This window comes from Euprymna scolopes, chromosome 15 (assembly GCF_053919585.1).
Source record: "Euprymna scolopes isolate OS-2025 chromosome 15, ASM5391958v1, whole genome shotgun sequence".
NCBI lineage: Eukaryota > Metazoa > Mollusca > Cephalopoda > Sepiida > Sepiolidae > Euprymna > Euprymna scolopes.
In genome coordinates, this window is record NC_136496.1 from 6,074,948 (window position 1) to 6,102,826 (window position 27,879).

General features: G+C 32.7%; 1 protein-coding gene across 2 annotated transcripts in view; it reads right to left on the bottom strand.

The window, feature by feature from the left end:
* Positions 1 to 2,652: 2,652 nt before the first annotated feature.
* Positions 2,653 to 27,879, bottom strand: part of LOC145293714 (uncharacterized) — a 47,740-nt gene continuing 22,513 nt past the window's right edge. Inside the window, exons 6-14 of one of the 2 annotated variants that reach the window (XM_080140152.1) lie at positions 25,589 to 25,721; positions 20,647 to 20,856; positions 18,578 to 18,752; positions 15,552 to 15,680; positions 12,882 to 12,955; positions 11,310 to 11,462; positions 9,514 to 9,654; positions 5,033 to 5,155; positions 2,653 to 2,869 (exon numbers count right to left, since the gene is read on the bottom strand). In XM_080140152.1, the coding sequence (XP_079996278.1) occupies positions 2,762 to 2,869; positions 5,033 to 5,155; positions 9,514 to 9,654; positions 11,310 to 11,462; positions 12,882 to 12,955; positions 15,552 to 15,680; positions 18,578 to 18,752; positions 20,647 to 20,856; positions 25,589 to 25,721 (1,246 nt within the window). In that variant the 3' untranslated portion in view covers positions 2,653 to 2,761. The remainder of the gene's footprint in view (positions 2,870 to 5,032; positions 5,156 to 9,513; positions 9,655 to 11,309; positions 11,463 to 12,881; positions 12,956 to 15,551; positions 15,681 to 18,577; positions 18,753 to 20,646; positions 20,857 to 25,588; positions 25,722 to 27,879) is intronic. The other variant, XM_080140151.1, reaches the window with a different exon arrangement.

A 27,879-nucleotide genomic window follows, 5' to 3' on the forward strand; every position in this document is an offset into this window, starting at 1 on the left:
GTCATATACCACTGGATAGTTAAATGTTTTAGTTTCTATTCTAGCTGATGGCACCCAAATCCTACTTTTTTCAACTCCTGAAATTATTACTATATACTGGATATAATATAATGATCAATAGATAATTGGTTCTATAATAATAAATACAGAATCTGCATAAATTAAAATATCACATTTAAGCATATTTTATGACCAGGCTATGCTGGATAACCTGCTAAGTTGTTGCTCCTTGATCTGACAAAGTGTGTCTCTCTAAATTAAGATTCCACTGAAACATGTATGCACATATGCAACCAATAATGTTTGTATAATAAACAGACTATTGAGCACTCTTTAATAAACATGGATTTTAGTGGATCTACATCTAGGAAACCAAACTACAACCATTTTATATATATATATATATATATATATGAGGGAGAGAGAGAGAAATAAAAAGGAACAGTTATGTGTTCATCAACGCTTGCATTGTTAAAGAGAAAAAGTTTTAATAACGTCATATAGTCGCAAGCTCCCCTCTTTTTGAATTTCGAACGTTTTTTCCGTTTCTGAAATAGAACAGCACCACACTTTCCACATGAAACATTTTCAAATATTTGTACAGGTGTTTTTGTTTTCTTAACCTCATTCATCCAGAGGAAGTTTTGAAATAAAGACGAAACGTTGATGAACACATAACTCGGTTTGTTCCTTTTTATTTTTATTTCTCTATTTTGTTGGAATACTATTTCCATTATTTTCATCAGATATATATATATATAAAGGTTTCCTTCAGTCTTGACAGACCATGAATACCCACTGTAAGGGTGCCTACATGTGAAATTTTTGTGACAAGGGATGTGCAATCACCAACTACACCTTTCCTGAGTCGACATTGTTGAATACCAGTGGCAAGTGGAGGTTCAGAGTGACTGGAAACAATGCTGAGATAAGCGGAGAGCACATACAGCGCTTAGAACTCCCAAATGGTCACCCATTCTAAATTAGCCTGGCTCAACGTTGCTTAACTTCGATGATCTGATAAGAACCGGCGTGTCAATGTGATTATGCCATACACACACACACACACGTTATTAATATCATTACCATTCATTAACAATTGGAAAATTTTTAGCAGTAGACATCTTTTTCTATGCACCATTATTAATTGGTACTTGTACAGTTTAGTCAAGGCATTAAAAAATGAAAATATCGAAAAAAAGTTTAAATTGTATGTATCCGTTATGGAACGAAGTTCTCTGAAAAAAAATTTCACTTAATTTCATCAGATAGTTTTTTTTTTTTTTTTTTTTTTTCAGCGAAAAAAAAAAATTGTTATGATACCGAGCAAAATGTTCGATTTTTAGGAAGAAAAGCTAGTATTAGAGATGGGGAGGGGTGTCAGCGCTTTAACTGGAGTTATCTCCCTTTGTCATTTCTAAAATTCAAACAATTTTTTTTTTTACATCCAAGATGGCCGCCATCGTGCTTTCATAAAAACGTGTTTTTCCGCTGTAAAAAAAAAACTACTTGATGAAATTAAGTGAAATTTTTTTTCGGAGAACTTCGTTCTATAACGGATACATACAATTTTAACTTTTTTTTCGATATTTTCATTTTTTAATGTCTTGACTAAACTGTACAAGTACCTATTAATTAATATCTACCCCATACTTTTTTTCTTCTTTGAAAATGGGTCTTGGATATGACCTTAAACTAATGGTGAGGCCCCAGCTTGCGGGCTTTAGGGATTGTGGAGCCACCCCTTAATTGCCATTGCTCCCAGGTTCACTCTGACCTGGAGTGGTAGTACATGTTAGTTTCTATTTAACCTATAGTTGGGACCCTAACTTGAAAAAAAACAAAACACAAATATTCTATTAAAAATTTTTCTTCAAAATCACTGGATTAGGCATTAAATGACCTAAAAAGGGTTGATATGCCGTAAAACAAAAACAACCAACCAAATCTTTGATAATGAATACAAATAAACAATTGAAAATAATATTTATTTATTCAAAATTTTTACATAATTGACAAAGTTTAAAAATATCTGAATTTGTCACAGCCTTCAATTCTGTCCCCTTCAAACAAGATAATATTTTATAGAACACAAAATACATAAAAAACATACAATTCAAAGTAGAGCAAACACCATTTAATTGTTTTATTTTTTTTTATAGAAACCTTACTTAAAATGAAGCCAGATTTTTGTAGTAAACGGTTTCTTTTGTAAAACTAAATAAAAAATTTTATTAAAAATTTACTTTAACAATTTTTGAAAATTTAATTAAAATTAAATTAAAAATTGTTAAATTTTATTAAAATGAAACAAAATATTTCTTGAAAAATTTATCAAATAACTTTATTAAAAATTAAATTGAAATTAAAAATTTATTAAAAATTAAATTGAAATTTAAAAATTTAATTATTACTATATTATCCCATTGATTACTGTACACGCAATAACCCTTATCCCCGAGTGGCTTCTGGGCCTTGATAAGTGGTGACTACTATGTAAAAAAAAAAAAAAAATTTTAAAAGTAAATTAAGAATTTTACAAAAAGTAAATAAAAATTATTGAAAATTTTATTAAAATTTAACTAAAATTTAGTTAATTCAAATAAAAAATTCATTTAAAATTTAATTTGATTAAAAAATTTAAATAAAATTTTTAATTAACATGTGATTTAAAATTAAAAAAAGATTAAGTAAAAATTAAATTAAATTTTAATTAAAAATTTAAATAAATATTTAATTTAGAAGTTGATTTTTTTTTTTTTTACAAAAATTTTAACAATGCATTCATTGTTCTCTGTGAATGAATCTGTAGTTGTAAAAGATTTCCAATTGCTTTTTTCAAATCTGACTTCTTTTCTTTCGTTAGAATCTGAAACAAATAAAAAGAAAGTTATTTTATTATCAAAAAAAATAAGGACTTTGGATTATCCCCTTAGAAATCACGAAACCATTCACATATATCAATGCAATGTTTTTACAACTACTTTAATGGAATGGGCTTTAATGAACTCATAACACTTGTACCACCTCAACGAAAATACCCCTAACCCGGGAAGCAGCAAAATCACCCCCCACCTTCACTGTAGACGCCCCCTTCTATTTTAATAGTTTCTTCCCATTGAACTACTAGACTTTGGAATTCCCTCCTAGTCTCCTGTTTCCCTGACTTTAGTAATGTGCAGAAGTTTAAATGTCATATGAACAGATATCTTGCTGCTCAACTCCCTACATAGTACACCTACAGACATGGTACCACATAGTACCCCTTTATGTCCAAGTGGGAATATGCTTTGTTTGGACGGAATAAGAGTTAATTGGGACCATGCCTAGGAAAGATTAACAAGATGTTGGTTTACATCACATTTAAACTGGCCTTCAGGACAAGATCAAAGTGTAGTATCTGTTCTTCAGATGCTGCACTTCTATTTCTTGTTCTCTTTCGGTGGAGGAGAAATCCTTCACGACTGAGACAATTTTTATTTTTGTACCTTTTCTCCACGTTAAAAAACGACCCTGGTGTCTAACTCTGTCCCGTGGGGAGGCATAGTAAATAGGTACATCACATTTAAACTTCTGCATATCAGTACAGACAGAGAAGTAGGTAGCAGGAAGGGAATTCCAAAGTCTGGCTGTTCGGGGGAAGAAGCTGTTAGAGTAGAAAGCTTTCTGGCATTTAGGGATCTCAACAGTGAAGGGGGGAGATTTTGTTGCTAAGTGGGCTGGCAAGAGGACACAAGTGCAACAAGTTCATTATATGAAAATTTGTAAAACAGGCACAGACGCAACATTATGGTGATGGGACAGGGGTTGGAGCTTCGTTAACAAAGTGGGACCTATTAGATTTTCTTTTTTTAGGCCCTATCCAAGAGGGAGAGACTAGTGGTAGATGCACCAGCCCAGATGAGCCAACAATACTCCATGCATGGGTGAATGGTGGTTTTGTAGAGGTACAGGATATTCTTAGGTGTGAGTAGTCTTCTAGCTTGATAGAGGGAGCCCACCTTCTTTGCAGCAGCCTTTGCAATGTCCTCAATGTATTTATTCTGGTTCATATTGCCTGCAAATGTTAGGCTGAGGAGTTCTAAGGAAGAATTCTCAGGGTTTTATTTGTCATCGATATCAATGGTTGGAGAGGTGTCTTGTAATTATTAAAAAAAAGCAGCTTAGTCTTAGTAGCATTAAATGTTACCATCTATCTGCAGCCCACTACGGTCTGGAAGTCATTACTATCCATTCGCAGTTTCATTCCACTTTGGTCGGGAGATCATCTTCAAACTTATGAACAAAGAAAAATTCAAAAAATTAATTGGATGTCATTATGGATGTATACTATTTCTTTTTGCTCCTAAACTAGTTAACCTAACAAGGCTTGAGCCTAGACCACCCTACTATTTTACCCTCATGCAAAGAGATAGATTAATACTTTCCCTGCATGTAATGGAGAAAGGGTTTTGTTGTCACTTGGATTAGTGCCTTACTTGCTATTTTATTTTAGATCAGTGTCATGAAGAGCAAGCCGATAGAGGTTAAACAGGATTTCTAGTGCAGATGGGATCAAGAGGTCAAACTAAATCAAACTAGTTGACTTGGGTTTAAAACTGGAACAACCTTAACAAGGACAAGTGTTGAGTGCATAATGACATGTCAGTAATGTAGGGGCCCATATCCCTCCTCTACCTCTAAAATATATAGAAATGCACATGGTACATTTTTCAGTCAGTCAGTTAGAATTCAGTTCGAGTTTAGAGTCAACAGTTTGAATCCAACAGACAGTCATCAGTCTTTCTGAAAGACTTCTTGTGGAAGTGATGAGAGGTAGCAATGTAATGGCAGATGAATCGATAGAAAAATTACCACCCTCCTTCTAAGGATGAGTAGAACACGGGCGTGACTTTGACTGTGAAACAAATAAAGTTCCAATTGTCCAGAGAAATGAGACTTTAATAATAAAAAAACTAGTATAATGGAAAGATAATAATTTTGCAAATTTACAATAAATACTTTTTTTAACAGAAAAGAATGGTGGACGTACCTCAGTCATTTGTAAAGTGATGAACTCCAACTTGCAAATGATGTTCTTTATTTGTTCTGGACTGAGATCTTTTGGGGAAAGCCCATCAAGGTAAACAGCTGTGAACTCAATCACCTGATGCAACTGAAATGAAAAAGATTATACGTTATGACATTCTTAGAAATCAACAACTGAAATTGATGGAGAGTTTAATTCAAAAGAAATAAATCTTATATCTTGACATCAGACAACAAAAAGATGAACATTCCCTCTCTCTCTCTCTCACATATATATATATATATATATATATATATATATATATATATATATATATATATATATATATATATATATATATATATATATATCAAAAGTACCCGTTGTTGACTGAGTTCAAAAACAGCCTACAGTAAATGGACTCTGATTTATGAAAGTATGATAGGTTATGAAAAGGGTTGTAAAGAGATAGCTTCGAATATTTGGGGGTATCAAAACCAAAGCAAAATATGATGAAAGTAAAAATAAAATAGATAAACCCCATAATTTATTATACCATACCTGTTCACACTGAAACACTTATCACAATATTCTGTGGATCTATATTAAAAAAAACCTTGTTAAACTTTGTGACATATTCCCATTCTATGGAGGTCAGGCGCGAACGAACACCCCATAATTTTATTATACCATATTTCTTCAAACTGAAACATAATTATCAAAGTATACTTAGACAGATAGATATGAAAAGTCTTTATTAAAGCTTGTGCCTATTTCTATTTTATGGAGGCCAGGCACGAATGAAGACCCCACAATTTTATTATACCATCCCTATTTAAGTTAAAACATACTTATCAAAGTATTCTTATGTACATCTATATCAAAAACACTTGTAAACGTTTTTTTTAATTTTTAAATTTTTTATTTCCATACTCTGTGGACCAGGCGCGTACGCAGACCCCACAATTTTAATGAATCATCATTATGCCAGAGGAAACATACCCATTCCTGTGTCTCGATACATCTATCATTATGTGATCAGTTTTCTATAATAGTCAACCATATAGGAGCCTATTCATGACCAGACACACACACAGACGTTCAGCTTTATATTATATATATGTGTGTGTGTGTGTGTGTGTGTGTGTGTACTTGTATATAAATATATATATGAATATAAATGTGTGTGTATGCATGTATGGAGAAATGAAAAAGGAACAAGCTAAGATTATATCTTCATCAATGTTTTATCTTCATTTCAAGACTTTGTTGAGATGATTGATTCAAAGAAATAAAATGTCATTATAATATTTGAAAATTTGTTTTATTTGTAATGTGAAATCGATGTTTTGTTCCGAATGAAAAAAATAGCTGTTAGCATGTTAAAGTATGTATAGCGTTCATTGCATGAAATGAGAGATTTTTTTTTTTAAATGACATATAATCATTAAAATTTAAAAAGATATGATGCTGTTTCTGTTGGACGTGTATATTAAATGAAATGAGTGTTTCTTTGTTTTTATTTATTTATTGATTGATTGTTCTTTTTTTAATTTTATTAATAACTAGCGGGGGTACCCGGCGTTGCCCGAGTGTTTGTTTCCGGGACGGGGGGGGGGGGAGTTTTAAAAAATGTTATGGTAGGCAAGTAGGAAGGATCAAACCCGGAGTCATGAGTAAAAGTAGGAAAATAAAGTGTGAAAAAAAAAAAAACATCTGCAACGTTAACAGTTCGGCCACCAAGAAAAGTCCATTCCAGTTGTTTAGGAAAAAAAAAAAAAAAAAAAAAACACTACGGTAGGTCGGCGCGAACGTGAAAATATAATGTGAATTGTCCAGCACGCTAACCACTACGCCACAGAGCACTGCAGCTTAGTTTAGTGATTTTAAATAACTTCACATGAAAGAACTACGAAGCCAAACCGGTGTTCTCTTCTCAACTGTTCCTTGTGAACGATCCCCAAACGGTGTTAAGTGGTGGCAGGGGGAGGAGGAATTTATTAGAGAGAAAATATTTTACCACTTCCATTGATCTTAACCGATTTTGGCCGTGACTTCTCAGCAGAAAAAGTATAGAAATCTAAGATTATCGAGGAATTTGAGAAATAATAAGCCTATAACACACCTCAGATATTGTTCTGCCGTTTGTGCATATTATATTTGCATGAAATATCTTGATTTTTAATCCTATTAAGGTCAAAATCCGACGGGAAAAAATGAGTTCATTTTATTTATATAGAGATATTATTTTCTGTGGCATGAATTAGTTAACTTGTATTTAAATTTAAGTTGTTTTTTTTTAATATAAGTTTACTGATTAAAAGAGACAAATTGTTGAAGCTGTTATGCTGTTTAATTGTGTTTGAGTTTGTAATGAGCGCTGATTCAAGAAGTCTTATTTAAAATGAATTTAATAAGTTTAGGTTGTTAAAGGTAAAAGAATGTTGCAATGAACTAGAAAGTAATGCATACAGTAAATTGCTTCTTTTTATCTTTTATATTTATTGAGTCTTTTCTTTAGTCCCTATTGGGTTTCACCAACGTATATTTAATGACAATTATTGCATGCAACAGTAAATACATCTGAATTAGATATGTTTTTTAATGTTTTATTGTTTTTAATGTTTATCTTATAGTTTGTGATGTAATTTGTATTATTGGAACTACAAGTGTGTTGCAAATTATTGTTATTGGTGTGAGTGGGTAAAAGAAGACGTCTGTTTGAGAGAAATGTCTTGCGTGTATGAGTTTTGTTTGTTGATTCTGGAAAATATTTGTATCTCTTTTTTTTCTTTGCATTTAATATAAAATATGTGGGATATTCCAAGGTTTTCAAAGATTTTGTGATGGAGTTGAATTCTTTGTCCGGATATTCTGGACTACAAATTCTGAAAGCACATAGAAAGAAACAGATTATCAGGCCTGTTTTTATGTTGTTATAAGTATTTGTAAGTAGAAATGTATGTAATCATTTTTGTGTATAGCTTGCGATGAACTTTTAACGATAGATTATCGTTGGCTTTTAATAGAAGTATATGCAGAATTGGTATTGAGTAATTGTTCTCTGTTTCATAGGTAAACTTTATGGAAGATTTAACTAATTTGTTTTTAGTGTTATCTATGTGTATGTTTTCAGGGAGAAAGATTAAAATTTTGTCAATTCATCTCAAATATTCTGTGTTTGGAGATAATCTAAAGGTGAAAGGGACATTCTAAGAATAGAGGGTTACTTGTGAAAGAATTACCTGCTTGTAAAAATTATTGAATTGAAAATACATCATATCAGTTATAAGTCTAATTATTTTTATGAATGTGTTAAGAGAAAACGGTAAGTTAATGTTGATATTTTTAGGTGTGTATAGAATAAATGTAAACATTTTTTAATGGGGACATTAGTTTATGATTATGTTATTTCTAAGTTTTGTTATGTACATTTACGTTTTTTATTTTGTTAAGTAAATTCAGAGATTTTTATGTGGAAAGTGTTAATAGTGCCCATTAGTGGGGTTAGAATATTAGATATAGCTCGTGCAATTTTGTATATGGCGCTACTATTACGGATGATCATTATGGGGCGCATAGGGATGTCTGATTTGTGATTAAGGTAATTTTAACTGAATGTAAAAAAATGTAGACAATAAACATTTTAGGCCATTAATATATTTCAATAAATAAATCCATTTCATTTTTATACTGGGTATATACGTAGGTTTGGCTTAAAAATATAAAAGAAAAGGAACTTCTAAAAATTGTAAGTAGAGTAAAACTCATACCTCTCGCTCCTTTTATTTTGTACCGCGCTATTTTTAAATAGTTTTTCAGGTTAGATCCGGGCTGGCGCATCTGCTATAGGTCTCTCGCTCCTAGACAAGGTTCAAAAGATAGGTCCTGAACTGTCATCTAAGCTTCAGCCTCTGTCCCATCGATGAAATGTTGCATCCCTCTGTCTGTTCTACAAGTATTTTAATGGTGAATGCTCTGACAAACTGCAAGCACTTGTGCCACCCCGGCATAAATACCCCCCCCCCCTGAAAAACCCGACAAGCAGCTAAATACCCTCTCTACACAGTAGAGATCCCTAGATGTAAGAGAGCGTTCTACTCCAGTAGTTTCTTCACCAGAACCGCTAGACTTTGGAATTCCGTTCCGGGCCCTGCTTCCCCAAAATGTATTGACATGCTGGAGTTCAAGTGTAACGTGAACCGGCATCTTGCTGCCCAACTCCCTACATAGTACCCCTGTAGCTTATATCTCAGATAGTAGCCCCCTACATCAAAGTGGCAATGTGCCTTGTTTAGGGTGAAAAAATCTAAGTTTCAAAATATCTTCTTTTTTTTTTATTAAATTGTCACGTGGAAACAGAATAGTTACAAAACACCCTACCCTTCCCATGTTAACAATGGCTTTCAAAATAATGTTATTATTTCAGCACAGTACCAAAAATGCACAAGTGCCATTAATTCTTATAAAAGAAAAAAGAAAACAAAGATTCCTTGCCCACTTACTTTTGGTATAAGGTTCACAATGGCATTCACAAATTGTGTCACTTGGCTTTGAATATTCTTCATGGCATCCGGTTCAAGAGAAACTTCATTTATTGGAATTAATTCAGAAACAATGGCGGCACCTTGAGATTTGACCAAATTCTGAAACGAAACAGTTTTTAAACTTCTCAGTTTGTTTGCTTTACACGTCATTGTTGGTTCAACGTCTGTTTTACATGCTGACATGTGTTGGGTAGTTTTTAACTAACCTGTCTCTGGCCAGGTCTTTATTTATACCTCTTTTTCTTGTAAAATGTTGGCTCAAAGAGGAAGAGAGTAAAACACACGCAGTATATCACACTGTCTGCTTCTTTCTCTCTGCTTTTCTTAACGTCACCAAAAGAAAGAGGAAATTGATAATCAGTGGTTGTAGTGCTGGTAAGCTCCCAAAATGAGAAAAGTTTTCTCGCTCAGTTTGTGGAGTTAATTCACTGTCTATGTTGCTTGTAAGAATTGGATATACAAAGAGCATAGCAAAATTATTGATAGGTTGAGAGACGATAATCATTTTGTGTGCTAGATTTCTAAAATAATGGAGATGGATAAGAAATGAAAAGATGAAACTATTGAAATAATCAAGAAGTTTTGTTACCTTGGTAACATCATTGGAAAGCGGGAAGAAGCAAGTGCTAACGTGACTGCAAGAGTTATGATTGGATTGAATAAGTTTAGGGAAATTCTGCCATCACTAACCAGCAGAGCATTACTATTGTTAACCAAATTATTGCATGGAGAGAAATGATGATGCTGGCAACCTTCTGTCTCGTGAGACAATGGTGTTCTGCATCAAGTCTGGAGCACTGCAGTTCGAAGCTAGAGTTGCTTCTACATATGCAGGCTTGAGCAGGTGATAAGGAGACATAGGTTTGCCCATTGAAGACAAAGTTTGACGGAAAGGCAAGCCAATATGTTTGGAGTCAGCGCAGATGCAGGAGTTGCCTATTGGTTTACTCTCTTAGTCTTTGCCTTTCCCAAGTCAGCCACAAGGCAATGGATCTATTTGTCTAAAGCTGGGGAAAATATGAAATTATTTCCAATTTTGACGAAAATAATGGAGATCTTCATCGTAATAATGGTGGTATCAAAATAACAAAATCCTTAAGTAAAAGGAGAACGATATGATCGATAATGTGTGTTTTAATAACAGCCTTAGATCTGATTCTTAAGAGTGAGAGATTAAATTTTGGAAGTATAGAGAGATATGTTCAGAACAGGAGACTGTAATGGTATGGCCACATTGAAATAACAGATGAGAGTTCTAGAGTTAATAGATGTAGTTGAGGTAGCAGAAGAACGTCAAGTAAAACATAGGATATAACTCTTGTTTCAATTATGTTGTCCTTTAGTCCTCACATTCCATGAGTGATGTTTAATAAGAGGGAAGAATTACTGTTTCTGGCATTGGAATCTATCCATTTAATGTTTATCATTTACTCTTTTGATCTTGAAGTGGTATTTTCTTTTTTTTTTTAGCTCCTTATATCAAGTGGCTTTATGCCTTGTCTGAAGCAATTTCCATTAAAAATGTGATAAGAATGTTTTTTAAAAAAAAAAGGATAAAGATCTGGTCAGAGATAGTTTGATTTGGAAATCAATTTCTTAAAATTGTCTTACACATGCCAGCATGTAAACGAGACGTTAAACCGATGACGACGGTGACAACACGTCATTTAGTATATATATATATATCTAAATTAAAATATTTTCATGTATATTAATACTTATTAAAAATCCAGATTTCTCAAAGACGAACTCACTAAAATTCTGCAGGTAAATTTCTTGGCATTTCTCTTAAGAAATCCAAGGTGTTCTTTCTGTTGTAAGTTATGGTGACGAATAGTGAATGTGTATAAGCCTCGGCTCTTCCGTTTCCTACCAATACGTTTCGGGGAACTTGGCAGTTGGACATTCTGGAATAAAATGACAAAAATATAAATGGAATTATTGAAAATAGCAGTTAGAGTAACAAAATAGCATTCAAGAAAAAAATAATAATGTCAATTAACATAATTAAAATAATATTTCAGACTTGAATGTGATAGATCAATGAAAATGCTATTTCAATTTTAAGTATGACAGACTAACAAAAATGCTATTTCAAAATAAAACATCATTCCATCGCTCCAGTAGATATCTCACTGCCAATGTAATTCTCTATCTGTATAAGAGCCAAGTATGTTCTAGGATGGAGTACTGTTGCCACATCTGAGCAGGAGCTGCTAGAAGCATCTTATCCTGCGTTGACAGAGTTCAAAATAGACTTTGTAGCCTAGTGGGTGGGTGCCCTTTTTGTTTTCCCCGCAACCTCTTTCCTACAGGAGAAACACTGCGAGCTTGTCTCTGCTGTATTGTTATTTTCATGGCAAGTGCTCGTCTGAGCTCTAATCTATGGTTCCCTCTTGCTAAACTTTCACAAAAAACACTCGTCTAGCTGAAATCACTATCAACAATTTCCCCCATTCTTTATCTGTGCCTAAACCTAAACGTAGATTCCATGAACAAAGCTTCTTTCTTAGAACTGCACGGCTATGGAACTTTGTTCCATTCTACTGCTTTCCAACTGACTATGGTCGTCTTCAATTCCAACGTGAACAAATTCTTAATGAGCCATCCTCTTAAGTAATCTGATTTACCAAATTTCCACTAACGATTACTACGACATTTTCCATTGACTATTGCACACTCATTAACCTTTATCCTCAAATGGCCTCCTGACCTTGATAAGTGGTGGCTCCTTTGTAAAAAAAACAAAAAGGGAAAAACAGACTAAAGAAGCTCACAGTTTGAGAGAAGAAGCTATTATAGGATGCTCTCTGACATCTAGACTTATGGAAGATCACAAAATGCTTTGAATATATCAAGAGCTACAGCCCTAACTTCTGCCTTATCCAGTGCATGGGATATGCAGTCAGAAATGATCATTAAAATATCTGCAGCAGAACGAACTTGCCTAAATCCATACTGCTGGTCAGAAAGAAGCTTACCATTTACAAGATGGTGAACTAGCACTTGATTGGTTAACAATTCAAAGATTTTACCGAAGATGACGAGGAGACTGATGTGGTGATAATTGAGTGGGTCAGTTCTTTCACCAAAATTCTTGAATACTTGTAGCATGGAAAAAATTTTCAAGCTATCAAGGAAGCGAAACTCAGTTAAAGATTTATTGAAAAGTTTGGAGTGGAGAAGGGCTAGCTCAGCAGAACATTTTTTTATTAGTAAAACAGATGAGATCAAGCGCACATGCCTTGGGAGTATTTAGGTTTTCTTAATGCTTGTCATGGTTTGTCAACTTATTGCAACATTTCTGTGACAAAATAGTTACTTACCGCTGATGAGAGATAGTTCACTTTATTTGCTGGTTTTGATAATGCTGAGATCTTTTGAAACGTGTCATCTTTACCTAAAAAAAAAAAAAGGAAACAATTTAGCATGTTATAATGTAGCAGCTGTATGAACTAATCATGTTGACACATCGGTTCTTGCCAGATCACCGAAGTTAAGCGACAATGAACCTGGTCAGTCCCAAATGGGTGACCATTTCGGAAGACTAGGCACTGTATGTACTGTGCCAAGTCGTAGAAATTTCCAGGCTGGTATCTGGGGGTGCGTTCAACTCACTGGGGAAGATGCACCCCCGAATCAAGACAGAAAGCAATGGGAAACTATGGTCTTTATTTGTCTTCCCGAGATTAACATGAATCTACGATTTGGAGAATCGCGGTCGCTGATGCTGCTAAAACAACAGGGCTGCTACTGATGCTGCTGCTGCTGATGATTATGTATGAGAAATCTATTTTTGTTTATATGCACGCGTTATGATTTAGTGTACTGATATGCAGGCAATTAGCAAACAACTGATATGCGCACTGGAATCCTGTGTATTTCTGCCCACAGTTGGATGCATATAAAATACAACAGTTTTAGTTAAGCCTTGAATGTAGAAAAACTGGCATTGACACTCTTCTTCTCTCATTATTATCACGCACCGCGACAAGAGGCTACAACAAAAAAAAACTAAGAATGGTTGATACAATTCTGAAGAACACATGTCATAATAGTATTTATAGAAAAGACTGAGACTAGCAACATTATGTCTGTGAGAGAAAAAGAACAGTGTAATAAATGCTGGCTTAATATTAAATCTATTAACTTGTGGAACTCTTTCTGCTCACTGTTTTCCTCCTGTCAACAATTTCCCCCCGAATCTCTATCTTTACCTAAATCTAAACAAAAATTCCATGAACAAAGTTTCTTTTCTAGAACTGCCCACCTGTGCAATGTACTATGGGCCTGCTTTCCAGCTGACTACAACATGGTCATCTTCAAGTTCAATGTAAACAAGTTCCTGTTGAGCTGCTCCTTTAAATCAGCAAATTCCACCCACCACTACTAATCACTAGGCTATTGTCTCATCGACCACTTTACACTTGTTAACCATTATCCACAAATGGCTTTCATACCTCGATAATTGGTGACTCCCTCATAAAAAAAAAAAAAAAAAATTAGTTTTGGTCTTTCCAAAGCTAAGGTCAAATGACATCTCCTGTTTGGAGATAATCATCTTTTATTTTTATTAGTTTCTTACATTAAGTGGTTTCATGCCTTGTCTTAAGCGATTTCCATGAAAAAATATATATTTCTGACAGTGCAGCAATTGTGTAGGAATTATTTTTAATGATTGTCGAAAAGTATTTTTTTTTTTAATAATGTTCAGAATTTGTAGGTGTTGTTTTTTTACAAAGGAGTAACTACTTTTCCAGGCCGGGGACCACTCAAGGTCAATGAGTGTACAGTAGTCAATGGGAAAATATTGTAGTAATCGTTAGTAGAGGAAATTGGATTACTTAAGGGGAATGGCTCATCAAGAACTTGTTTACATTGGACTTGAAGACGGCCATATTGTAGTCAGCTTGAAAGTAGGGAAACGGAACAGTGTTCCACAATTCTAAGAAAGAAACTTTGTTCATGGAATCTATGTTTAGGTTTTGGCACAGATAAAGAGTGGGGGGAATTATTGATAGTGGTTTCAGCAAGACAAGTGTTTTTCATGAAAGTTTGGCAAGAGGGGAGCATAGATTGGAGCTCAGACGAGCACTTGCCATGAAAATAATGGTAAAGCAGAGACAGGTTTGCAACATTTTTTTCTGTAGGAAAGAGGTTGCAGGAGAGAGAAAAGGGCATCCACAACTAGACTACGATGTCTATTTTGAACTCTGCCAAGGTAGGATAAGTGATTCTAGCAGCTCCTACCCAGATGAGGCAACAGTACTTCATCCTTGGACACACTTGACTCTTATACAGATAGAGAATTGCCTCAGCAGTGAGATATCTACTGGAGTGATAGAATGATCCCACCATTTTTCAAGTGTCCTTGGCAACGGATTTGATATACATGTTCTATTTAAAATCAGGAGTAAAGATCAGGCGAAGAAGCTTGGTTTTAGATGCATTAAAATTAACCAGCCACCCTTTTCCCCATTGCACCACGTGATCAAGATCAGAGGAGAGAAAAACAGAGATCTTGGTCATTTACTGTCTTTGAAGTGTTTTCATGTCAATTTTTTTTACACATTTCCACTAACTCTACTATTTGTGTGCCTGTGAGTTCGTTCCCTATGGACTCCAAAATGGTTGGGTCGATGTTTTGAAATTTCACACATATGTACCTTATGTGTCTGGAAGTGTTCTTAGATAAGTTTTGTACCAGAATGTCTCTGATAATTATCAAAAATAGATAAGCGAAATATTCCGATGTAAGAAGGAACAGGCGACTTCACCAAAGACAACACCTTACACAGCTTAACATTGGAAATGTATTTGAGAAGTTCTATTACCACACAAGCCGAAAGGTCTGACATATAAAAGCAACAGCACGTGGTGAAGCTCTCTGGTGTATGCACATTAGTCATTATGTTTTTTAAAATTATGAAATGAAAAAAAATGATACCTATTTTGTCAAGAATGGCGGAAGTGTCTGACGCAAAATGTTCACTTACTTTGAGATTTCAACTTGGATTGATAAAGCTGATTTTGTAGGCAGGAAGCTGGCCAATGAAATGGCTGGAGACAAGAGAAACACAGTTCGTTCCCACACTCACATATCACACGAAGCGTTTGACCAGATGCTGAAAGAACAAGGAAAAAAAAGAAGATAGATATGGCAACAGGAGAAAACATAATTTTTTATAAACAACATTTGTAGTTTTGCAAACAAAATTAAGTTTTATATTTATTTATTTATTTGTTTATTTGTTTGTTTGTTTGCAGATTGTTATTCTCATCTTCATAGTTGTTGCTAATGAGAATAACAGTCTGCAAATAAACAAACAAATAAATAAACAAATAAATAAATAAGCAAATAAATAAAAAAATAAACAAACAAATAAATAAATAAATAAATAAACAGATAAACAAATAAAGAAATAAACAAACAAATAAATAAATAAACAAATAAATAAATAAACAAACAAATAAATAAACAAACAAATAAATAAACAAACAAATAAATAAACAAACAAATAAAGAAATAAACAAACAAATAAATAAATAAACAAATAAATAAATAAACAAACAAATAAATAAACAAATAAATAAATAAACAAACAAATAAATAAACAAACAAATAAATAAACAAACAAATAAAGAAATAAACAAACAAATAAATAAATAAACAAATAAATAAATAAACAAACAAATAAATAAACAAATAAATAAATAAACAAACAAATAAATAAACAAACAAATAAATAAACAAACAAATAAATAAATAAACAAATAAATAAACAAATAAATGAATAACAAATAAATAATAAATAAATAAACAAATAAATAAACAAATAAATAAACAAATAAACAAACAAATAAATAAACAAATAAATAAATAAATAAACAAACAAATAAATAAATAAGCAAATAAATAAAAAAATAAACAAACAAATAAATAAACAAATAAATAAATAAATAAACAAATAAATAAATAAACAAATAAATAAATAAACAAACAAATAAACAAACAAATAAATAAACAAATAAATAAATAAACAAATAAATAAACAAACAAACAAATAAATAAACAAATAAATAAACAAACAAATAAATAAACAAATAAATAAACAAACAAATAAATAAATAAACAAATAAATAAATAAGCAAATAAATAAACAAACGAATAAATAAATATGCAAATTACCCGTCTCAAAGGATTCCAATAAAAAAATAATATAAAATTAAGTTGAGTCAATTTATTTCTATTCATACCAATCGGAGATACATCCTCGACAATCAGACTAACTTTGTGGCTGCCCTGTTGACATAGATATTCTTGACTCACACGATGGGCAACAAAATCCCACCCATAATTGCAGAGGTGGCCCCAAGCCAGAGCGCCTTCTACTCTGAAAGTTTCCCCCTTCAACTACAAGAGTTTGGAATTTCCTCCCTGTTTCCTGCTTCCCCGACTATACTATCATGCAGAAATTTAAATGCAATGTGAACACATTTCTCGCTGCTGAACTCCCTACTTAAAATGTCCCTATAGGCATGATCCCTAATGAACTGTAGTCCCTTATGTATCAGTGGCGATTTGTTTCGTTTGGGGTAAATAATAGTAAAAAAAAAAAATATGAAACAGAGAAAATGCATAGCAATCTTACCACTAAGGCAGGATTTGACGTAATTTTGAAGTTATGTACGTAAACACAAGAGAAAAATACATCCCTGTGTTTGTTTTACAAGTATTTTAATGGAATGTGCTCTGACAAACTTGTAGCTCTTGTAACCCCAATCAACCAACAAAATCCCACCTCTTCACTGTAGGGGTCTTCAGGTGACGGAAAGCTTTCTACTCTAATGAGTTTCTATCCTCAACAGTACCAACATGCAGAAATTTAAATGTACTGTGAACAAACATCTCACTGTACAAATCCCTACTAAGGAGACCTTTACAAATTTGTCCCCTAATTCTCAATATCCTTTTGTTTCTTAGTAGCAATCTGCCTTGTTTTAAGTGAATAGAAATTTACAAAAAAAAGAGTATAACAAAAAGACGAATCGATTATGCTAGTATGGCAGTGTGGAGTGTCCATCCTATTCAATTTACAGAAGCATGGTTGTCTGGATTCACAGGAAGATTGGCCGACCAAGGAAACTTTGGAAGCAAGTGACAAGACAAAACTGTAGAGAGTAGAATTTGGAAACAGACAGCTAAACTGCTAAACTATGAAAACTGGAGAGTAAGTTGCAAAATTTAAAAAAAAACCATCTGATCAAAAAACATATGAAGCACAGTTTTAACATCAGTTTTCCTTCTCGAGATCTACAGGTCCCTCAGCACCGAGTGGGGTAGCCTGCATCTGGGTTCAAAGTCAGGTATTTCTACACCTCTGAGAGAGTATGTAGGATTAATTGAGTTAGTACTAAAAATGATTAGTATCTGCTATAAGGTTATACTCCTCGACAAAATAATATTAAGATTAGAAGTAGTTTCCCACTTGTTATAAATGGAAAAGTTGGGGTTGGGACGGTAAGTATAAGCATAGGGTGTAAATTTATGGTCAGGTGGAGTCCTCATTCTTTTCGATAAACTTTTACAGAACCATGGTTGTCTTGAATCGCAGGAATATTGGCCAACCAAGGAAAATCTGGAAGCACGTTACTTGACAAGACTGTAGAGAGTAGAAGAATATGGAAGCAGACAGTTGACCTATGAAAACTGGAGAGCGAGTACAAAAATATCAAAAACATTTGATCGCATAAAATCAATAGAATAAGAAAACCTTTAAAATTTTTTTCAGTTTTATTTCCTTATAATTCTTTCTTGTTTTTTACAAGACCCAAAAGCCACTTGAGTGGCTGGTGAATCAACATTGTGACCATTGATAATGGAAGAAATTATGTATAACTTAATTATTTAAGAGGATAGCTCAGCAAGAACTTGTTTGCATTGGCTTTGAAGACAATCATATAATTAACCAAGAAATCTCCCACAGTATTGTGTTAACTGTGTTAACAAACGGGTACTTACCAATTTTGTCAGTTGTAACACAAAGAATACGGTTACAGTTTGGAAATGGACACCACTTTACTTCTGTCTTCATTGTTGGAGCCTTGTATTGCTGGTGGACAAATTGCAGGACATCACGAAGGCCAACGAGAGACAAACACACTCCGACATCTACAACGCTTGTGCAGTTGTCTTGCTGGAAATTGAAATAGTCTTCATATGTTTTATTATGTTTGTAATAGCTGATACACACATAAATAACCATTTCTAGTTATCTATAGACTAAAGATGTCAAAAAGATCCCCAATAAAAGACGTAACACATAATTACTAATGCATATCTAAAAACATAACAGTTCTAATAACAGGTACTTATTATGGGTTTATTAATAGGGCAAGGACAACAGTATATTCTTTGCTGTTCTCAGAACCCTATCTATTAACAACACAAAACTGAATAAGACAGCAAAAGCAAAATTCTTATTCTTAAACATGACAGACTGACTTCAATGTGTGTCAGTTCAAACTTAAGTGTGACAGACAAAACTTCATTGTGTGACAGTCCAAAGTGTGACTAACCAACCTTCATTGTATGACAATCCGAACTTAGGTGTGACCAAAATTCGGTGTTACAGTTCAAACATTAGTGTGACAGATCAAAACTTATGTGTTATAGACAAAACTTCGGTGTGACAATCCCAAATTAGGACTGACAAACCCAACTTCAGCATGACAGACCAAACTTCAGCATGACAGACCAAACTTCAGCATGACAAACTAAACTTCAGCATGACAGAGAAACATTTAATGTAACAGTCCAAACTTCAGTGTGACTATCAAAGCTTCAGTGTGACATACCAAACTTATGTGTGACAAACAAAACTTCAGTGTGTTACAGTCCAAAATTCGGTGATACAATCCAAATTTTGATATGATACACAAAATTTGTGTGTTACAGACAAAACTTTGGTGTGACAATCCAAACGTCAGTGTATGACAGTCCAACATTCGTTGATACAGTCCAAATTTTGATCTAACAAACCAAACTTATGTGTGTTACGTTATTGTGTTAAGTCGAGGGGAAAAAACACAGTAAACATGTATATTTTAAATAAAAAAATCAAGAGTAAAAAGAAAAAAAAAAAGAAAAAAAAAAGAAAAAAAAAAGAAATTTATTGAAAAAAAAAAGATAAAACAAACAAAACTATTTTACAGGCATCAAATGGTCAAAGGGAAATAACTCAGTTTTAGACTCCAGTCTTTCTGCGTGTTTAATATTTGCATTTGATAATATTTAGTGATAAATGCTTTTAGTCAAACTAAAACTCGGAAAATCTATAATTTACCATAAAATGTCCGCTTTCTTGGCGAGGATGATTCTCTTAGGTTTGTTGTTTAGTTTTCTCGTTTTATTGACCGAGATTTTCTTTTTGCTCTTATGTTTCCGGTTGGAGTTACGTGATCGCCTTCAGTTGCGTCCCTTTTAACAGTCTTCTATGTATATAACAATATTTATTTGCTTCCCCCATCAAAGCAAAATGTGACACAAGGTCGTTTTTTAATGTGGAGGAAAACCAGCCCCCCCCCCTCACCAAGCAAATGGTGCACTCTGGTAAGGACTAAAAATAATAATTGTTTCAGAATAGAGGGTTTCTCCTCCATTGACCTTAAGAGTAGTATCTTGGCCAGAAGGCCAAGAACAGAAAAAAAAATAAAACAATTATTGTATTATATTATATAATATTTTACTATTATTTTATTATCATTTTTATATTGTTAATAAATATTTTTATTATATTTTATATTATCGTATAATATTTCTAAGTACTATTATATTATCATAATATTTAATTATATTAATAAATATTTTTATTATATTTTATATTTATTATATTTAGATAACCATATTATTTGTGAAAGAAATTATAATTTCTTCATTTTTTAAGAGGAAATATGTCCTCATGACGTGTTACAGACCAAACTTAGGTGTGACAGACCAAACTTAGGTGTGACAAACTAAACTCAGGTGTAACAGACCAAGCCTTTCATAAAAATAAGAAGATACATCAAAAACATAAAATGTCAACTTACAGGGCAGCTGATGGCCAGCTTGTCTTTCTTCGTCATTTCCGAGATCAAATATTGAATCCAGCAATCATCACAGAACCAATGACTGCACTGAAGTAATGCAGTTGCGCTCTTACTCTCCAGTTTTGAGGGATCAATTTCTTCAAAACACAAGTCACAAAAGTCTGGTTCGGACGATATAATTTCAAAGTCAGAAGGTAAGTCATTTTCAACCTGTTAAAATTCACAAAAAAAAATGTACAAAAACGTAAAGTTGTTATTAGAGATAAAACTTGTGAAATTTCTGGCTGGGAAAGTATTTTAGGTTTTTGTGTAGCAATATTTGATGTGGATATGTTAAAATAATAATCAAAACAGAATTTTTTATATAAGGTTAAATTAAGCAGAAAAGTAAAAAAAATTTCCTTAGAAGTTAAAAGATTAGAATTAGAACAACATGTTAGGATTTGTCTGAAGTGAGATTTAGCAAAATAAGATAGCAAACACTTTTGTTTTTGGCCGGTGTAGCAGAAGTAGCAATAACTAAAATGAGGGGAAAAAGAGCTTACCTCGGGTACGTCTGTTGTGTCACCGGTTGGGGGGAAAAAGAGAATTCCAAGATGGCGTCCGGGGGTTTTTATTAGCATTTACCCCATGCAACTCTCGGAAAATCACGTTTCTTTCTCATGTGATTATGCAAATGGATAATTCCCGGCCACTATAAAAGCAGGAGGCTAGAGACGAGTTGGGGCGTCCTGCAAATTGTGTGTGTGGGTGTTTCTGGCGATTGGAGTGTGTCTTCTTTTACCACGGTTATCACGGACAGGAATTCCCTCTCTTCTGGAGGTGGGCGACATTGACTATTTTGAAGTTGTACTGTTGCTGACAGAACATTTATTTTTTTTTTGCCTACCACATTTTTGTTTCAGCCGGCAAGCTGATTGTATTCAGACATTTTTTTTAAAGCTCCCTCCCTACCTAAAAGTTTCCTCTTTACCTACTCCTTAGGAGTAGACAAGGAGGAAACTTTGTGATATGTGTATAATTTTACTTGTTACCTTATTAAATATATACTACACACCAGTTCTCATTAGATCACTAAAGTTAAGCAACGTTGAGCCTAACCAGTACCAGATGGGTGACCAATTTTGGAATACCAGGTGCTGCATGTAGGAGGACATTGATACATCCGATAGCTCCTGTATTTCATCTGGTCTCCATTTGTCTCAACCCTAACACACTTAAAACAAACTCCCAGCATGTGTCATCCATTTCTAGACAGTCGTCGTACCAACGAACGAACAATCAAATGAGAGAGAGAGAGAGAGAGAGAGAGAGAGAGAGAGAGAGAGAGAGAGAGAGAGAGAGAGAAATTAAAAGTTAGGAGAATATATTTTTGCATCTTGATAAGACTCATCAGTGTGACTTGGTTGGTTGGTTGTTTTTGTTTTACGGCATATCAACCCTTTTCGGGTTATTTAATTCAGTTATTTAATCCAGTTATTTTGAAGAAAAATTTTTTAAAATAGAATATATTTGTTGTTTTCAAGTTGATTTCTATTTAACCCATAGTTGGGACCCTAACAGATACTACCACTCCGGGTCAGAGTGGACCTGGGAGCAATGGTAATTAAAGGGTGGCTCCACACTCCCCAAAGCCCGCAAGCTGGGGCCTCACCACTGGATGTAGTTTAAGGTCATATCCAGGACCCATCAGTGTGACTAGATAAGGTTGTCTCTTTGACTGGTAGGATTTCAAGCAGGACAGACTTGCATAAGGTGCTGTCCCCATGTGATGTATCTCAAGTAACACAGTTTACCAAGAATAGTCATTCATAATTGCATTCTTAGCATCACCTGTACTGAAGGCTGTATTTCATCTGGTCTCCATTTGTCTCAACCCTAACACACTTAAAACAAACTCCCAGCATGTGTCATCCATTTCTAGACAGTCGTCGTACCAACAGATGAACAATCAAATGAGAGAGAGAGAGAGAGAGAGAGAGAGAGAGAGAGAGAGAGAGAGAGAGAGAGAGAGAAAAATTAAAAGTTAGGAGAAGATATTTTTGCATCTTGATAAGACTCATCAGTGTGACTAGATAAGGTTGTCTCTTTGACTGGTAGGATTTCAAGCAGGACAGACTTGCATAAGGTGCTGTCCCCATGTGATGTATCTCAAGTAACACAGTTTACCAAGAATAGTCATTCATAATTGCATTCTTAGCATCACCTGTACTGAAGGCTGTATTTCATCTGGTCTCCATTTGTCTCAACCCTAACACACTTAAAACAAACTCCCAGCATGTGTCATCCATTTCTAGACAGTCGTCATACCAACAGATGAACAATCAAATGAGAGAGAGAGAGAGAGAGAGAGAGAGAGAGAGAGAGAGAGAGAGAGAGAGAGAGAGAGAGAAAAATTAAAAGTTAGGAGAAGATATTTTTGCATCTTGATAAGACTCATCAGTGTGACTAGATAAGGTTGTCTCTTTGACTGGTAGGATTTCAAGCAGGACAGACTTGCATAAGGTGCTGTCCCCATGTGATGTATCTCAAGTAACACAGTTTACCAAGAATAGTCATTCATAATTGCATTCTTAGCATCACCTGTACTGAAGGCTGTATTTCATCTGGTCTCCATTTGTCTCAACCCTAACACACTTAAAACAAACTCCCAGCATGTGTCATCCATTTCTAGACAGTCGTCGTACCAACAGATGAACAATCAAATGAGAGAGAGAGAGAGAGAGAGAGAGAGAGAGAGAGAGAGAGAGAGAGAGAGAGAAAAATTAAAAGTTAGGAGAAGATATTTTTGCATCTTGATAAGACTCATCAGTGTGACTAGATAAGGTTGTCTCTTTGACTGGTAGGATTTCAAGCAGGACAGACTTGCATAAGGTGCTGTCCCCATGTGATGTATCTCAAGTAACCCTGTTTACCAAGAATAGTCATTCGTAATTGCATTCTTAGCATCACCTGTACTGAAGGCTGTATTTCAAGCAGGACAGACTTGCATAAGGTGCTGTCCCCATGTGATGTATCTCAAGTAACCCTGTTTACCAAGAATAGTCATTCATAATTGCATTCTTAGCATCACCTGTACTGAAGGCTGTATTTCAAGCAGGACAGACTTGCATAAGGTGCTGTCCCCATGTGATGTATCTCAAGTAACCCTGTTTACCAAGAATAGTCATTCATAATTGCATTCTTAGCATCACCTGTACTGAAGGCTGTATTTCAAGCAGGACAGACTTGCATAAGGTGCTGTCCCCATGTGATGTATCTCAAGTAACCCTGTTTACCAAGAATAGTCATTCATAATTGCATTCTTAGCATCACCTGTACTGAAGGCTGTATTTCAAGCAGGACAGACTTGCATAAGGTGCTGTCCCCATGTGATGTATCTCAAGTAACCCTGTTTACCAAGAATAGTCATTCATAATTGCATTCTTAGCATCACCTGTACTGAAGGCTGCCACCTAGAACTGATTGCTTGGCACGTGACTCGCTGATTCTTATTAGATCCTCAAAGTTAAGCAAAGTTGAGCCTGACTCAAATGAATGACTACGTAACGTTGCAGTTATAAACAAAGAAAAGACATAAATAAAAATCCAGGTCGGCAGTTTTTCTTTTTTAACAAAAGTTTTCAATACACGTTACTCTCCCGTCTCGACACAATTTAAAAAGTCCCTTGCTGCCACATGTTCATCTGACACAAGGTCGAGTTTAATGTAGGACTAAAAAAATTTTTCTTAAAAATAAAATTTTCTCAGCATAGAAACGTTTCCCCCTCCATTGACCGAGAACTAATCTCATTTTGGTGCAGTGCAAGAGCAGAAACTGCACCTTGGCAACCAGGCTGTCGAGCTGTCGTTTGTTAGTGAATTTTTATTCTAATAATTCTTGTTACGACAAGCTCTCTATGGGAAAGAAGACTTGCATTGCTTTTCTACGAATGAACTACAATAATATTAATAATATAATAATAATATAATAAGGGATTTCTATACAAAGACAAAGAAAAATAAGAGATCAATTTTTTAAAATATGTCCTTTTAAGCAAAAACAATATTACTCACTCAATTATCATGTCGAGAATAGAAATATATACAAAAATTATGAAAATTATCTAAAATTAAAGTAATAAATAATAAAAACAATAAAATATTTTATGTAGCAAACGGATATATTTCTGTGCACGATGTCTGCATGTTTGGTTATTTTATTTTACGGCATATCAACTTTTTTTACGGCTTTTCAACCATTTTTAGATTATTTAATGCTGAATCCATTAATTTTGAAAAAAATGTTATGCTTCAATATCTTCAAATATCTATTGATTTATTTAAAAAAAAAAATACACAGGGGTATCGATCCTCTGTTTCATAAAACAATTTTTTTACTATTATTAACAATTAGTATAGATATCCCGAAAAATTGGGTCATAGAAAAACTTTTAACAAATATCTTAGTAACCCTTGATGATTGAACATTCTTTATGATCTATGGATCCACCATCAAACAAACGGTTAGAATTTTTGTAATGCAGAGCCAACTCTTTTTTTCCTTAGTAGGAAAAGAAGCATGTTCTCAACACCTGAAGAAGGTCGAAGGTTGCAGCAACTGAAACGTTGTACAAATAACACCAAAGATGAGAATAATAGTCAATTAATCAAAATAACACAAGCATTTATTCATTGTGTTTGGTTGAGTTGTTTTGGTTTATGGCATATCAAACCTATTTCTGGTTATGTAATGCTAAATTCAGTCATTTTCATAAAAGTTTTAATCAAGTTTTTTAAATATTTATTCAGAGAGTTGAGTGTTGGTTGATTTGTTTAACAGCATATCAACCCTTTTCAGGTTATTTAATGGTAAATCAAGTAATTTTGGAAAAAGATAATTTTACACAAACACAAAAGATTAAATTTTGTTTACCCATAAGGATAGAAAACTTTTTCTTACCATTTGTTCCATGAGGAACGACGAATATGCAATATTTGAGACTTTCAACTTCAGATTCCATTTATTCTGGCTTTGTAAATTCATCAAATCTAACCAAGAATTTTTTACCAAATATTTGGCTCTTTCTCCAAAACTGAAACAAAATATTTTTATGTAAGACAAAGGAAGTTAGATTGGAAACCATAATTTATATATTTAATTCCATAAAAAATCTTCAATACTTAATTCATAAAATAATTTAATAATTATGTAGGATAAGTTCATAATTCATAAAAGGATTTGATCATTAAACATAAAATAAGTTAATCATTTATAAATTAATTTCAGAATTTATACAATAATTTGACAATCAAACATTAAATAATTTGATAATTATAAGATACTTTAATAATTTATAAATCACTTTATATTTATATATAAAAAAATTAATAATTTATAAAATAATTTCATAATTTAAGATCAAATATTTAATAATTTATAAAAATACTTGATAATTTATAAAATAATTTGATAATTAATAAAATAATTTGATAATTTGTAAAATAATTTAATAGTTTATAAAATAATTTCATAATTCAACATAACACATTTCATAAGTTATAAATAAATTGATAATTTATAAAATAATTAAATAATTAAATATGAAATATTTGATAAATTATAAAAACTTAATTATTAAAAATTTCATAATTTGTAAAATAATTTCATGATTGAGCACCAAATAATTTGATAATTTAGAAAATTATTTTATTATTAAACATAAAATAATTTGATAATTTATAATATAATTTAATAATTTATAAAATAATTTAATAATTTAACATGAAATAATTTGATACTTTGTAAAGTTACTTTATATTTATACGTAAAAAATAGTATAATTTATAAAATAATTTAATAATTTATAAAAATAATTTTATATTTATACATAAAAAATTGGATAATTTGATAACTTATAAAATAAACATAAATTAATTTGACAATTGAACATAAAATAATTCAATAATTTATAAATCAATTTTATCTTTCTACATAAAAATATTTGATAATTTATAAAATAATTTCATAATCTAACATAAAAAACTTGATAATTTATAAAAATTTTTGATAATGTATAAAATAATTTGATAATTTCTTGAATATTCTGAAAATTTACAAAATAAGTTAATAATTAAGCATAAAATATTTAAAATAGAAATTCTTTTTTCATCCAATCTTTAAGAAAGTTGAATATCATGAAATTCACACTCCTTGCTACAATCCAATCATATTAGGTATGAATAAACTTCTGTCTATAACTGACTTATCCACCAAATTTCAGTCTTGCATTGCCAACAGTCTTTATTTTATTGAATGATATGTAGAAACATTGCCTAATCAGTAAGGCTATAAACTCCCTCCTTACCCAGATTTTTATCTGTAGGTTATCTTAGACATAATGTCTATCAAAACAATTCATTGAATTGAAGAGTTTCATCCTGAACCTATATTTTAGAATAAATATTGCACATTGTATCTGATGTGCTTATCAGTGAATCAACCAAAACTGAATGGAACTTGGTGGGCAAGTCAGGCATAGACTGAAATTCATTTATTGCAAAAACGATTTAATTGCAGAAAGAGTTTAAAATTTTATTAATTATTTCACTATTAGCAAGTTATAGTTTCAAATAAATTAGAGCTAAATATGTCATTATATACCCAATAAATGTTATTGGGTACAACACTAATAAATGAAAATTTGCTGGTTAGAAGCAAAGTTTGATTTGTCAGCTTAAATGCTATTTGAGTTTAACTGTAAAAATCCGACAAGATAGTTTTATATGTTAGATCATTATATACACAATAACATGGTATAACAATAGCAAATTAAAATTGGCTAGTCAGAATCAAAGTTTGATTTGTCAGCTTAAATGCTATTTGAGTTTAACTGTAAAAATCCGACAAGATAGTTTTATATGTTAGATCATTATATACACAATAACATGGTATAACAATAGCAAATTAAAATTGGCTAGTCAGAATCAAAGTTTGATTTGTCAGCTTAAATGCTATTTGAGTTTAACTGTAAAAATCCGACAGGATAGTTTTATATGTTAGATCATTATATACACAATAACATGGTATAACAATAGCAAATTAAAATTGGCTAGTCAGAATCAAAGTTTGATTTGTCAGCTTAAATGTTATTTGAGTTTAACTGTAAAAATCCGACAGGATAGTTTTATATGTTAGATCATTATATACACAATAACATGGTACAACAATAACAAATTAAAATTGGCTAGTCA